This window comes from Macaca mulatta, chromosome 15, assembly GCF_049350105.2.
Source record: "Macaca mulatta isolate MMU2019108-1 chromosome 15, T2T-MMU8v2.0, whole genome shotgun sequence".
Classification (NCBI taxonomy): Eukaryota; Metazoa; Chordata; class Mammalia; order Primates; family Cercopithecidae; genus Macaca; species Macaca mulatta.
The window spans coordinates 99,228,735-99,244,681 of record NC_133420.1 but is presented as its reverse complement, the minus strand read 5'-3'; the positions used below and the strand labels follow the sequence as shown (position 1 = coordinate 99,244,681).

The 15,947-nt window shown below is 41.6% G+C and overlaps 1 protein-coding gene across 4 annotated transcripts in view; it reads left to right on the top strand.

Annotated features, from left to right (window-relative positions):
* The first annotated feature begins 12,245 nt into the window (after positions 1-12,245).
* Positions 12,246-15,947, top strand: part of DOCK8 (dedicator of cytokinesis 8) — a 238,624-nt gene continuing 234,922 nt past the window's right edge. For 3 of the 4 annotated variants that reach the window (XM_077966188.1, XM_077966186.1, XM_015117845.3), the window contains exon 1: positions 12,246-12,407. Coding sequence is in view for 2 of the 4 variants with exons in the window: in XM_077966186.1 (XP_077822312.1) it covers positions 12,355-12,407 (53 nt within the window). In the remaining 2 variants the exon portion in view is untranslated. Of the gene's footprint in view, positions 12,698-15,947 lie in introns of all 4 variants that reach the window. The other variant, XM_015117843.3, reaches the window with a different exon arrangement.

Genomic DNA, 15,947 nt, shown 5'->3' with positions numbered 1-15,947 from the left:
TTGCTTATAGGGAAGAAAAAGAGGGAAGGGCTGCTACTTCTTCCAAGGCTTCTTAAGATACCTTTCAGAAAGCTTAAATGACCATTTTCATGAACTTAAATGGAGCTGGAAGACCCAGAAGATACTGCCTGACTCTGGCCTAAGGATGTTAATGTAGCCTGGTGCACCAGGGTAAGGTGGTGTTGGAATCAGCAAGGCTTCTCGGGCCAGGAAAGTCATGAGCATTTTCAGTAGAGCCGATGTGTGCCATGTGGGAGAGATCCAGCCAAGGGTCATTTGGGGTTCTGTCCAACACAATCACTTAGAGAGTAGAGGGCCCTACCAGCAGGAAACTAGACGGGGGCTACAAATGCATCACAAGTAAACACCAAGAATGCATGCAGCTAGAGATGTATGATAGGAGAGAAGTCTTCAGGGAAACAATCTTCCAAAGGACCCAAGCAAGCCCTAGGAAAAGCATCAATTTTGGACAGCCACCAGGCATAGAATGTGCAAAACCGGATTACATCAGTGTCCATTCTGTAAGAGCTTTCTTGTTCCTTACCATTCCTCCAACAGCAAGAGGTCAGAAACTGGTGGGCCAGCTGGGATGGGAGAAGAAAAGAGAAATGACACAATGTGGAGAGAAGACACCAACCATACCTCTTTTCTTCTCTTTCCCACCACAAGTGGACAGCCTGAGGCACACACCAACTGGGGGAAGGTTTGCCATTAAAGACAAGGTGGAGTTTTGATTATTATCTTGGCTAGTAAAAGTCATGGGGTCTGCCCACTATCGTATGGGAGGGGCGAGGATTACACCTACTCAATGCGCTTTGAAGAGGCACTGGGAAACCATAAGAAATATATGGGTTTTTTCTTTTCTTTGCTTTTGTTTTGTTTTGTTTTTGAGACAGGATCTGGCTCTGTGGCCCAGGCAGGAGTGCAGCGGCACCATCACAGTTCTCTGCAACCTCTGTCTCCTGGGCTCAAGTCAACCTCTCACCTCAGCCTCCCGAGTAGCTGGGACTACAGGCGCATGCCACTACCATGCTGGGCTAATTTTTTTATTTTTATTTTTTGGTAGGGATAGGGTTTTGCCACATTGCCCAGGCTGGTCTCAAACTCCTGGGTCAAGTGATCTGCCCCACTCAGCCTCCCAAAGCGCTGGGATTACAGGCATGAGCCACAGTGCCAGGCCAAGATATGTTTTTATCTTACCTACTAGTAATACATTCACTGTATGAGTTACATAGACATTTACATTAGGATACTCAGTTTTTTAAAAGTTTATTGTTAAATGATGATCTACTCCTGGAGAGAGAACCGTTTCAGCATCTTAAGTTCACAGTATACCTTCCTATACCATCACTAAGCTCCCCTGTGACATTGTGCTTTTCCTTCTGAGCTCTGTTCCCCATGTTAGGCACCCTATCTCTCAAAATACCTACTTATTTGACCCTGTGCTTCTCTGTCTGAGCTCTATGCCCCATGTTAGGCATCCTACCTCTCAAAATACCTACTCAACTGCTATTTTTGCAAACAATTCCTCTCAACTCTGTTCAAAAAATCCAAGCTAAAATTCAAGCTAATAAAAGTTTTTAATCACATCTTTTAGGAACATTTTCCTTTTATTTCATGACTGTCAAGCAATGGTTCTCAAACTTTAATATGTAACAGAATCACTTGAGGAACTTGGTATACCTATAAAGGCCAATGCTTCATTTACTTCAATGAGTCTGGGTCTTTGGGTTTGTTATCAGTTCTCCAGGCAATTGTGATACTGCCAAAGTTTGAAGCTTCTGTCTTAAAAGACACAAATTGCTAATGGGTGGGACATAGATTTGGAGACATGGCAGTCATGTCAGCTGGATTTAACATCCAGAGTTGATCTCTTACTCTACACCATCATCACGCTGCTAAATAGTTCACAAGAATCACAGAGATCATGCAGTCGGATTGTGTCATGGTATCATAACCAGTAGCTGCTCCAGCCCAGTCAATTGAGAGTGATGAACAAGAGCACATAGCTTGCTTTTCCCTCTCTGAAAATGTCCTGGTACTTGTCATGGTCTCTGAATTGTTATGGTGTTATGTAGGGAAGTGAGTTGGGGTGAAGTGAGCCAGAAGGCTATTAAAGAATACTAAAATGGGAAAAAGGCATTTCAAAATATTGTATAAAATTTGGTCTGATGCTGAGAGATAGCAGGGACCAACAACATTTCTAAAGATTCTATAAACCTGCCTGGGCTTTGTCCTCCAAATGGTTCAAGTTATTTAGGGAGATCATAGTTACTTAAAGATAGGTGCCCCAGAGTAGTCACATATTACTTAAAAGATGAATATAAATCAATAAAGAAAACACTAAGACCCTAATAGACAAGTAGGAAATGACATAAACATACACAAAAGAAAATATAACTATGTAGTGAACTAAAATGGAAAAATATTCAACTCACCTAATAAACACTTACATACAAATATTTTGAAATGTACTTGTAGCTTATTAAAGTTGCAAAAATGAAAAAAACTCAATGAGGGTTCTATGAAATAGAATTTCTTATAACCTTGCTTATAAATTGGTACAAACCAACAAAAAACAAAATTATGTTTGTAATATTTTATCTTTAATTTTTGTCTTGAAAACATACACACCATGAATTTCTGCTTACTTTTCATCAAGATTAACCAATTGTTTTATTATTATTATTTGTAGTCTGATTTTAATAGAAATTACTAACAGCAGCAGCAGCAGCATCTTTATTGATGACTCCCTAAGAGTAAGTTGTAGACATCATACTGTTCTATCCCTTTGCCCTAAATAATTTAGTGTGTATTTTCTAAGAATAAGGATATTCTCTTTCATAAATGTATTGCTGGAAAAAGGGGTCCTGATTCAGACCCCAAGAGAGGGTTCTTGGATCTCACACAGGAAAGAATTCAAGGCAAATTGCAGAGGGCAGTGAGAAGAGAGTTTATTGAAAGTTACTCAGTTACAGAGTAGAGCATCTTCAGAAAGCAAGAGGAGGAATGCACCATATTTGTTTTAAACTCTTCTTATATAGAGGTCTTATCTAAGTAAAAGTAAGCTAAGTTATGTCTACGTGTGGGTGGGCTGACAGCATGACAAAATTTAGTACCTTGTTAATTTAAAGAACATTACCCTTGGGCATTTTAGTGGGTAAACCCATCAAAGCATGACTATAATCACCTTAAAAGCATATATTGCTATGTAATATTGAGGCATCTAGACATTCTGCTGTTGGAGGAATTTGTCCTTGCAAGCATTACTAAGCTGCTTCCTTAGCCATAAACATCTTATGACCATGGGATGTGACTGGCAAGGAATGTGTCTCGCTAGCTTTAAGATGGAGTTGATTTTAAATTGTGTCACCCTGGCTCTCCTATGCCCCTGTTTCCTTAACTGCAATATGAGTATCAAATTCAGGAAATATAACGTTGATACAGTGTTCTTATCAAATACAGAATTCATATATAGATTTTGGTGGTTGCTCCAACATATTATTTATAGTATTTTTTTTTTCCTGATCCACGATCCACGATCCAGGACTCCTCATTGCCTTTAGTTGCTCTGTTACTTTAGTCTCCTGTAATCTGTCCCAGTTTCTCAGACTTTCTTTTTCCTCCATGACACTGACATTTTTTATTTAAAGAATATAACATAAGTAGTTGTTTAGTAGAATATCCGTCAATTTAAGTTTGTCCATTATTTCCTCATGATTAGATTCAGGAGTTTTGGCAGGAGCTTAGAACTTCTGACCTAATAAATTCTACTTCTGGGAATCTGTTATGAGGACATAATAATAAACATGTAAAAAAAAAGTATATGACTCTAAAGCAACACAAATGTCAACTAGTAATAAAAATCACAGCCAACATGTCCTGAGAGCATACTCAATGTCTAGTAGTATGCTCTGTGCTTTATGTATATTATCTTAATCTTTTAAATAAAAGGTACTTTTCACTGCCTACACAACTCTTCTCCCCTTTGTTCCTCTTTTGTTTTGGCAGCTCAAGAAAATGAATCACCATAGTTCTGAGCCAACCATGGGTATTCCATTTTTCTCAGTGAAATACTCTTTCTTTCCCAGCATCCGTTGCAGCCGAGGATGAGCATCTGACCCATTTCTGGCCAGTGAACACTATAGACAAATTTCCTGGAGGACTTCTGGGAAAGATGGAACCTCCCATGGAGACAGTCCTGGCCTCTTCATTTCTTCCATTTTGTGATGCTGTGGCTGCTGGGAGTCGCGGGAGCCATCTTTTAGCCTTGAGGTCATAAGAATGATGACCAAAGGCCTGTGTGCTGAGGATGGCAGAGGGAAGGGACAGAAAGAACCTCAGTTCATATGGCACTGTTGAATCGCTGGCCCAGTTCTGGACCATCTTATCTGCCTTACTTAGGTAATAAATTTAGATGTTTAAGCCACTTTCAATTGGACTTTCAGTACATTGCTGCTATAGACATTACTAATGGATACAGGTAGTGATAATAATAGAAATAGTTACTTGTCACTTAGCATAAGTGCTTTATATTATTTAATCTTTACAACCATCCTATGAAAAAGGTGCCACTATCAAGCCCATTTGATGGATAAAGTTTATTACAGAGACATTTAGTAATGTGCCAAAAGTCATATAGCTCATAAGAAAAAAGTTAGGATGTGAATCCAGCTGTTTGGAATTCAGAGTTCAAACTCTCAACCACTGCATTATCCTGCCTTCTCCTAAGCAAGGACATGGCCATGTACATTATGACATATATGGCCAATGGAAAATTAGTAAATACATGGTGAGAAAGAGTCAGCTGAAATGCTCGTATGAAGGTATAATTATTTCATTTATCTGCTTTCTTGTGCTCAATTTTACTAGTCAAGTCTCTTTGCAGCTTACTAATTTAAGCAAAAAAAAAAAATTCTCAGAAAGCAGAATAGTGGAGTTGTCGTAAGGGCAGACCTTACGGTCAAACCTCTTGTGTTTCAATCCTGATTCCACTAATTACAAGCTAGGTAACCTTAGGCAGTTTTCTTAATCTGTGCCTCAATTTCCTCCTCTGTAAAGGGGAGATAATGGCAATGCATTTCATATTTGTAAAATGAAGATAAACTGAAACAATACATTCTTAAATAATACTTGGCATACAATAACTACTCAATTAATATTAGCTTTTGATCAGGAATCTCTCTTTTTCCTACCTCTCGGCGCTGCTTTCTTCCTGTCTCAGGCAGCTACCCTGGTGGTGGCTAGAAGGCCACGAAGTGTCCAGGTTTACATCCTCTTCTATTTTATTTGCAACAAAATGAGAAAGTCTCCACTGCAAATGGTTCCAGCAAGAGTTCTGGGTTTGAGGCTTACTGACTTTTATTGGTCCTCTGACTTAATTATGAAGGACAGGGTAGCCATACTCTGACAAGCCAGGCTTAGGTTGGAGACCCACTCTTGGTGCCTACAGTGAAGGCAGCTCCATCAAGACCATCGTTTGAAAATGGAGGAAGCATCTTTTTCAGAAAACACAGAAAATGCAGATGCTACTCCCAGAAGTGGGAGAAATGGATACTGAATCAACACAGCAATATGTGCCTGCTATACCCACCTCATCCACAGAGCTAGTGGTGACATGTAAACACACACAACAAAAAAGAACAAAATAAATATTTGAGGGCATCAAGATAATGGGTATAAAATAATAAATACAGAAGTAAGATTAACACAGAAAATGAATACAGCTAAATAAATATAAAATGCAAAATTGAAAACTTTCCAGAAATGTGACTGTAGCATGAAAGATTAAGACATTTTTCATTTAAAAAAGACTGAAAGAAAATATTCCAACATGCTGACAGCTTTGTAATGTGCCTGGAGGTGAGAGGTGGGTGGGCAGGAGTTTCTCTCTTAGCATAATGAGGACAATATTATAACTTATAAAAAGTAAGGTCAAGATAAATGAATGGGAAGAATATGATTTTTTCATATATATTTGATGGGGGTCTTCAGAAGGAAATTAATTTTTTTCAGTAAGAGAATGTTATCCACAGCCTGGAATAGAAGCCCACCACTGGATCTCCCCAAGCATAGAACAGAGCCCAACTTTCCCCTCTGTAGGACCAGCAGAAACTGGAAGGGGTGGATAGGGGAGTTCACAAGATTTGGTGACTGCCTGGGAAATTGTCCAGACATAAGAACCAGCCAAAGGATGTGTAGTGGAAGGTTTAGGGAAGAGAAGACAGACTAATGGGCCAGTGGGTAAATAGAGAGGCCTGAGGAAAGTGCAGGGGGAAGCTGGGAGTCAGGAGTGAGGCAGTGACCAGAGACATGCAGGCACTCAAATGAGGGGCAAAAGTGACCAGACTACACGATCATCTCTTGACTTTCTGTCCCCATGATTTCTTTTTCTCTCCATGAGATATGACTTTGGGAAAACTGCCTAAAAAGAACTATGTGTTTTGTATTAGTGTCCGATGTGTGAGCTCAGGGTGAGAAAGGTGGAGCTGACAGTGCCAGGTCTAGCAGACATAATGTTCCCCACCCTCTGCCCCGCACCCTACAGGGCCCAGCAGCATCCTCACTGTGGACTGCCAGTAGCAAGCCCTCCCCCAAGAGACTATGACCTAGATACAGAAACAGCAATCACCATGTGTGGGTTTCAACAGCTTGTAAAATCAAGCTTGAATTCTTTAATAGACCCTCACACTCAGGCTCTGCCCACCTCCAAGGCTTTATTTTTGCTACTCACTTCACTCTGCACTCCTGGGCTCCCATCATTCTTCTAATTCTCAGGATAAGAGGTGGCGTCCCCTGTCTCCCTGCCTTTGCACAAGTGCTCCTTCTGCCTCATGAACTTGTTTAAGACCCAGTTCCAATGTTATTGCGCCGGTATAGTCATTCTTCCTCAGCGTCAATCTCTCTGCCACCAGCCTCTCCCAAGAACAAGTCATTTCCTCTCTGTCCTTCCTCACTTTCCCAGACTGTTACATGGCAAAACGTTCCTGGGCTGTCACACAGAGCCTGAGCCTCTTCTTTCCTTCTTTACACGTGTCTCATTCCTGGACTGTGAGTTCTGGGAAGTCAGGGAAAAAGTATTTTTTGTTTTGCCCCTACTATCACCTAGCCCAGTGCACGACATATGGTAACCACTTGGTAAAGGTCTGGGGGAATGAACAGAAAACACATGGATGATAGAGTGAGCTTATTCACTCATTAATGAATTAATCCAAAATTCTTTTAGTTATAAAATGCTATGGTACAAATATTCCTATTGAATATGCAATAGCATTGTACATTAGAAAATATTCCAAACTCTATATTTAAAACACTAATATGTATTTTAAAATATACATATAAAATATAAAAAATCTATATGTGTGTATATCTAAAACACAATGATAATTTTTTTTTTTTTTTTGAGATGGAGTTTCGCTCTTGTTGCCCAGGCTGGAGTGCAACGGCGCGATCTTGGCTCACCGCAACCTCCACCTCCCAGGTTCAAGCGATTCTCCTGCCTCAACCTCCCTAATAGCTGGGATTACAGGCATGGGCCGCCACGCCAGGTTAATTTTGTATTTTTAGTAGAGACGGAGTTTCTCCATGTTGGTCAGGCTGGTCTCGAACTTCTGACCTCAGGTGATCTGCCTGCCTCAGCCTCCAAAAGTGCTGCGATTACAGGCATAAGCCACTGCGCCCGGCCTCAATGATAATTTTTAAAGGAAAGTTTGCTAATCTTTGTTCTTTTCATATAGAAAGATTTTTTTATGACAAAACAAGGAAGGACATGAAGAAAATTAGGAGCTACAAATTCTAATGCCTAAAGTATGGCTGGTTTTAAATACCTGCACTCAAATCTTTCTGTGTATTTCACCAATTGTAAGACAACAGTAAAGATACCTACTTTCTAATAATAATGTATGTGGTGGTTTGATTTTTTAAACTAAGAAATAAATACAAAACAGAGTTGAAAGATATTCATAAAAAGGCATAACTAAAATAAGAGAATAAAAGTGTAAAAACTGTCACTGTCTCCTGGAAGACAAGTGAAACTTGGCCATTCCCATTCGAATTCACTTTTTCATTCATTTATTCAATAAATACTTTTTGAGCACCTACTATGTGCCAGGTTTCTAGACACTAGAGATAGGGCACAAATTAACCAAACAAAAACCTCTGCATTGATGAAACTGTTATTCTAGAAGCATAAGAGATAATAAACAAATAAATAAAATATATAGTATGTCAGATGATCATAACAGCTATGGAGAAAAACAAAGTTGGAAAAGGAGTTAGAAAGTGTCAGGACAAGGGAAAGGGGCATTGTCATGTTAAGTAGATGTTCTTGGAAGGTGACATTTGAACTAAATCTGGGGAGGTCCTGGGTGGTTTTGGGGAAGAAGGAAGGGGACATGAAAATAATCACACTTTTTTTTTTTTTCTGTAGTCCTGTCCTCAGGATCTTGCATTCCACTGGGCTGTTTTTATTGGTAATGACCCACACTTGTAACTAATTAAATGCTACTGTCAGACTGAAAGAGATATTCCATCCAACAGAGATGGAACATGGCAACTTGGCTCAAACCTTGAAGGATGGGGAGAGACTGGATGTGATGTAGGGGGAGGAGAGCAAGAAGGATAGCATAAGCAGGGGGAGGCCCTGGGCAGAGAGGACTAATGCCTGCTTTAGGGACAAGCTGGAGCTCTTCCCTGCTCCAACAGAAAGGTAAGGAATAAAGTTGGTTTTGTGAAGTGGGCATACAAGCTAGTGAGAAAAGGTCACGCTTGGTCATAGAGGCTACAGGAAGTCACCAAAGCTAAATGAGCAGAGAAGAAATATGATGAAACAGGTATTTTAGTGAACTTCATCTAGTGATGGAATCAGATTAGATAGGAGAAAGAAGAGGTTACAGGCAGTGAAGCCATTTAAAATCTTACTTTTGTTATCTAGATATTAATTTATAAGGGCTAGACCAGAATGAAAGCCACTGTGAGAACAGTGATATTTACAAAAAAGTGATATTTATAAGGAACAAATAGCAGACCTTGGTAGGTGATTAGATCTGAAGGACACAGAAGGAAAAAAAATTAGAGCTGACGTATTTCTGAAGTTCAGAGAAAGGCAAGCAGATGGAGTCATTCCAAGACACAGGCCTCTGTGATTCAAAGACAGTGTGACTTACTCAGGATCACACAGTTAGCAAAAAGCTGAAGCCAGAACCCAGATTTTCTGCTTTTCCCTCCACTGGATGACTCCAAAGTTTTAAACCTGGAAAATGAGGAAGTAGTGTGCCACCACTGCCCCCCAAAAAATGGGTGATTGTGGAGAGATAGCTAGCTTCCAGTTAAGTAAGGTAGATGGAGAATTTTAGTTTTATATTGAGTTTGAAGATACTAGAGTACAGAAATCTGGGAAATAGGCAAAACTTTAGGATAGGAAATGGCTCTGCCCTTACTAGTTTGTAATCTTGCTCAAGTCACTTAACATCTCTAAGTCTCAGTTTCTCCAGTTGCAAAGAGGTGTGTGTGGGGGTTAATGTTATTATTTAATGGTTGCTATGAATTAATTTCTATAAAGGACTTGGAGCAGTACCATTGCAAGATAAGTGTTATTTAGTTGTTTGTTAAATAAAATAGGTAAGATGCAATGTAAAGAAAGAGGTTGGCTTTCTGGGGAGGTAAGAAGAAGATGTGGGGAAACTAAAGAATTTAGGATAATCGATGTATGGTCTGAGATAGAAGTCAAGGAAAGAGTTGTATGAAGGTGAAAAACAAAATTGAATGACACAAAGATACAGAGAAAGAGGAAGGCCAAGAGAGACCATCAGATGAGGAAAGAAGGAGACCTCCGAGAGTTCGCTCTGGACAGAGAGCTGATGGAGAACGAAAGAGGCAGTGAGAATAAGGAAGAAAGGCACTTGGATAGCTATTTGCCAGCGATATGTGAATGTATCTAAGAGCAGATCAAACTTGAAAATAGGCGTTTGACTAAATTAATGGATAACACATTCATGGTAAATTGTTAAAAGAGTGTTAAGGAAATCTGGAGACCATTCTAACCATCAGGAAATTGACAGCACAGAGGATAAAAATGCTGGCCTAACCTTCATGGTTAGGTACCAAATACTAAATCTATTGCAGTATGATTTGAGGTAAGATGGAAGATTTTGTGATTCCCGCATTCACCCAAAAAGTTTCCTTGATTGCAAATGCTGAATATTTGAGATGCTCTCATTACATTTTATTTATGTTTGTGTGAAACCAGTATATGTTTGTTCTATGTGAAAGTGTATGTCATAAACATTCAGAAACTCAGAGGAGTTCATCTGAAAGGCTGACATAGTACACCGCTGACCGAAGCCTCTGGGGCAAAATGTTTTCTATGTATCATTCGTTGAGTCTCAGTTTGAAGAAGTACTTACACATTTGTTCTCTTTGTATTTTGCTATCCAAATGTTTGCTCATAAATTCCAATGTAGTAAATAAGGAGAATTTTGAAAGTCAGAAACTCTAAATTTCAAAAAAGCTTTATTTTTCTTTGGGTTTGTTTTCATATGTAGTCTATTGTAGTCTATATAGTGAAATTCGTCTTATATGCTTAGAAGGGCACTGATATTTGGTGGGGGATAGCAGGGGCGGGGAGTTACCTAACCAGTACTGAAAAGTTACTAAACTACCTGACACAGCTGAAACCAGAAAGGAGGGCTACATCAGGAAAAGATTGCATATAGTCCTTAGGCATTTTAGTATTAGGTTACAAATTAGGTTGTATTGGACTGGCATTGTCCAATAGGAATATAATGAGGCCCACAAATGTGAGCCACGTATGTAATTTTACATTTTTAAAAATGAAGCCACATTTTTAAAACGGAAAAACAAACCAGTGAAATTAATTTTAATAATATATTTTTTATATCCAAAGTATCATTTAACATGCAATCAACATGAAAATCATTAACAAGACATTTTGCATTATTTTTTCTGTACTGTCTTTAAATTCCAGTGTGTATTTTACACATCCAGCAGTTGGCAATTCAGACTAACCATAATGCCAAGTGGTCAATAGCCACATGCGGCTAGTGGCTATCATATTAAATAGTGCAGGTTTGAACCAAAAATACTTTGCTTTGGTGTTTTTCGTTTTTGTTTTTGTTTTTTTTCTAGACGGAGTCTTGCTCTGTGGCCAGGCTGGAGCGCAGTGGCAGATCTTGGTTCACTGCAACCTCCGCCTTCCGGTTCAAGTGATTCCCTTGCCTCAGCCTCCCGAGTAGCTGGGACTACAGGCGTGCGCCACCACACCAGGCTAATTTTTTGTATTTTAGTAGAGATGGGGTTTCACCACATTGGCCAGGATGGTCTCGATTTCCTAACCTCGTGATGTGCCCGCCTCGGCCTCCCAAAGAGCTGGGATTACAGGCGTGAGCCACCGCTCCCGGCCTACTTTGGTATTTTTTAAGAGCAAGTTGGTAAATGGGTGCATTATATGGAGAGTACTCTAGTATAGCACAGGTTAGAGCAGCATGCCAGCAACTTGAAATGGACACGGGCTTTTCCACTCCAGTCAACACTGGGACTTTTCTGTTTTTATCTTGAGTTTGAGGCTGGGCCTCTTAGTAGACCTCAGTCTGAAACTGAAATAAACCTGGACGCAGTGTACCCTTGAATCGCAAGAATGCCGCATTCAGTGTTTGTCCAGAGAAAAGCATTTATGCCAGGTTGTAACGAAAACATTTTTTGAGAACTCACAATGTTTATTCCTTGGATGAATCTATTATATTTATTTAGTGTCCCAGGAAGGACGATGGGCATATTGCTTGCAAAAGTTGATTTGAACTGATAGATTCCACTAACTTTTTTTTTTTTTTCGTCTGCCTTCTTCGAGAATGGGTGTCAACCCTTAATAACACCTAGCCTTAAGAGTCCCTGGGTTAATTCCCGACCTCGCCAACTTTGTGGGGTTCCCACAACTTGCCCACATTCCCTGGCAGCTTCTGGCAGATGGAGTTTCCGGCCTGCGCTCAGTGGTCGCCTGTCGTCCGCCCGCGCTCCTTTCTGCGAGAGGTCGGCTGCCCCGGGCAGAGCGCGCGGTCTGACCGAGTATCCGGAGGCCAGTTCCGCGCTGGGTCCACGCCCTCCTCGCCCGCCGCTGCCTGCGTGCCAGGTCGGGTGGCGGGGCTGGCCGTCGCTGCTCGGAGCTTGGGCCCTCCCCCGGGGTGATTTCAGCGTAGAAGGTGGAAATGAGGAAGTTTCCAGCCCCGACTGACAGATGAGGCTTGCGCCTGGCTTGGCAGGCTCCGCAGCGACTCTGCGGCGTGCCGGGCCCCAGCTCTCCGCACCCAGCGACCCTAGAAGCCACCAAGCCGCCGGCGGGCCATGGCCACTCTGCCCAGCGCAGAGCGCCGCGCGTTCGCGCTGAAAATCAACAGGTAAGACGCCCTCCGCGGCGCCGCAGGTCGCGGCCAGACATCCCAGCACCCGCGTGGCTCGGAGCATCGCTGCAGGGGCCGAGGCCGGACGAGTCCCTTCGCGTCCGCTGCAGGGCGCGCCTGAGACCTGGGGCGCCCAGTTCCTGAGGCTGCAGCGGTGGAGCCGCTGGACGCGCGGTGGCTCCTGCGCTGGGCCCGGCTAGGTCCTCCCCGAGAATCTCGGTGCTCCTGGATGTCCTCAGCCACCGGGGATCGCTTCCCCGAACAACCTCGCCCGCTCCGCCCTCCAGGTTCTTACAGGTGGCCGGGCCTCGGGAGGGTGATAGGCGCCGGGGTAACTGTATTGGGCACGCCACGGAGTGTCTCATAAACGGTTCCTTCCTTTGAGGCAAGTCTGAGCGGAGGGAAAGAAGTGAAGGGCTAAAATGAGAGTTGCGTTTGAGGCAGGCTGCAAGACTTCTGTTGTCGTGAGCAGGGCTCTGTCCTCTCCTGCTTCATTACTCCAGAAAGAGTTTGGCTCCTGGTGGCATCGCTATTTTTATACCCTGCTCCAAAGGAGCCATGAAGTGGAAAAAGTGATTTTTTTAAAATTTCCACTTAAATAAACCAAAAGGAATGGCCTGTGGCTGACATTTTGAGATTTACAGGACTCCAGCAAAAAACTAAGGACTGGGGGATCCCAACTCACCATCCAATTCCTAATCAAAGTTGCACAAACTAAATGTAAGCACATTTACTGCTCAAAGTTCTCAGTAAAGGTGCTTTAACTGCAGTTTTTCCTCCACTGAAAACTGCTGACAAGTATTTGGGACATTTTTGTCTTGCCCTGAGAAAGCTAGACTATCTAGTTAAAAGATAATAGGAAACTCATCCTGAAGTGTCAACTTATTCTGTTGCCCACGGGGCTGTCCGATTTGTTCATCTTCATTTAGCTGAGCCTGTGAAAGGTGGATTTCACTGTAGGTTCATCTTTGTGCTGTTAGTGTGTGAAGAGGTTTGAATAACGAAGAATTAAAAGCCCAGAAAAACAAGGTGGTAAGGTCTTCTAGAAGGCATATTGAGCTTTATTACGATTTTATTTCCACTTGATATGTAACTGCCAGCAAACTGTTTCTCTTACCTTACTATTTCTTCATCTGCAAAATGAGTTTAATTATTTATATATATTGCATATTAATGTTGGAGACCAAAATGTATAAAGAGACTGGGTGCCATGGCTCACACCTCTAATCCCAACACTTTGGGAGGCCCGGGTGGGAGGATTACTTGAGCCCAGAGTTTGAGACCAGCCTGGGCAACACAGGGGGACCCCTGTAGCTACAAAAAATAATTTTAAAACATTAGCCAGGTGTGGTTGCATGCACCTGTAGCCCCAGCTATTCAAGAGGCTAAGGCAAGAGGATCGCTTGAGCCCAGGAGGATCACAGCTGTGATCATGCCATTGCACTCCAGCCTGGGTGAGAGAGTGAAACCCTGTCTCAAAAACACAGACGAAAACAAAAACAAAAACAAGGCATGAAGTATATCAGGGATCTCCCTATGGGAATTTTTTTCTACATTAGGGTTCATAACTGTTGCATGCCAGGAGGGGCAATTCATTCAGGGAGTATAGGAATCAAACTGAAGTTACTGATGGGTGTATTATTTGCCGTAGCTGCTGCTCCTCTGTCTTTGTGAATTTTAGGTCAGGAAGTGTGACTTGGGCAGAAAGATGTTAGAAACTATGGGGTTGGGCAGGGTTGATCTGGGGTGAGTGGCCAAGACCTGGACTAATCCTACAGGCAGTCTTCCAAGCAACTGCAGGGGTCGGTGTCACCTGGGGGTTAAGAATAAAGGCCCTGGTTAGTGTCTGATTTCCTTGCAAATTGGCTCTCAGCTACAAAGTCACTGTGCAACACTAGACATGTTACTTAACTTCTCTAAGCTTTGGTTTCTTTATATATCAAGTAGAGATAATCATAGTACCTACTTCTTATGACTGTGGGGAGGATTAAATGAATAATAGGTACAAAGTCTGAATTGCCAAGTACTCAATGTGTAAAATACACATTGGAATTTAGAGACAGTACAGAAAAAATCATGCAAAATGTCTTGTTAATCATTTTCATGTTGATTGCATGTTGCTTGTCGTGTCTGGCTCAGAATAAATGGTAAATAATTCTTAGTTACCAACATTAACATTACAATCAACTTCATTGCTGTAATCATCTCCATCATCAGCATCTTTGGTAGCCTAAGATAGAAAGGTAGGAAGGAAAGCTGAAGTTGGAGAGCTTCAGGCAGAGATGAGTTTGGGTTGGGTGTGGAGATGCCAGTGGCTGGCTGGGAGCTTTCTTGGGGCCAATGTTTCCCCTCATGTGCCTTCCGTTGGGTGCTGAGAACACAAAACACATTCAATGGAAGAAAATATGTGATGAAATCTGATCAAGAAGAGCCCCCTCAAGTTAAATAAAGTATAAAAGGTTTTATAATCCTCAGGCCAGAAAATGGATTGGAAATTCCTATTCTTAGCATTCTGTTTTCCTCTTTGAAGCATTCTGTGTATTGTGTGGGAGAGTTATGCTAAGGAGCTTGGCAGAAATTGTTATTCAAAGGAGCAGATTGATAAGGACATACCTAGTATTAATGTATCATTTAATTTCACCATTTATTATTTACTTATTGTGTCCCAGACACTATGTTACACAGTTAATAGATTTTATGATTCTCACAAAATTCTCACAAAAGCCTGTCAAACTCATGAAGTCTTGTACAGAAGAGGAAAAGGAATCTTAGCGATATAGCTTCACAAGGCCATGTAATTTTTTCAAGAACAACCAGCAATGGCAGAGCTAGGATTGCAAACTGCTCCAAAGACTGTGCTCTTAATTGGGCCTATTGTTATCTTGATCCATGTATCCCAAGAATTTCCTTTAAAGCAAGAGGGGAATTAATTTTTTTAAAAAATCATCATTTTGGTAGCAGCATTGGCAAAGTGTTCGGTTTCTGATTAGTGTTTAATATATAAACATTAACAATGTGATGTTTTGCAATGTTGAAGGTGGAAATGTTTTCCCTTGCATGTCTACCTATTTTTTTTTAAATAGATCAAATTCCTAAAGTAAGAACTGTGTTGAAATATGGCCATTAGTACATTCAGCATGTGCTCATGTTTTTCACCTTACTACTCAGAATGGTGTAAACTATCCCTTAAAAATATTTGTGGGATAAAACCAGTATGCTTCCTATTAATGAAGTATTCAAATCTGATATATTAAAAATATTATTTGTAAAGAGTTCAGTTCTGGCCGGGCACGGTGGCTCAAGCCTGTAATCCCATCACTTTGGGAGGCCGAGACGGGCGGATCACGAGGTCAGGAGATCGAGACCATCCTGGCTAATCCGGTGAAACCCCGTCTCTACTAAAAAATACAAAAAACTAGCCAGGCGAGGTGGCGGGCGCCTGTAGTCCCAGCTACTCGGGAGGCTGAGTCAGGAGAATGGTGTAAACCCAGGAGGCGGAGCTTGCAGTGAGCTGAGATCCGGCCACTGCACTCCAGC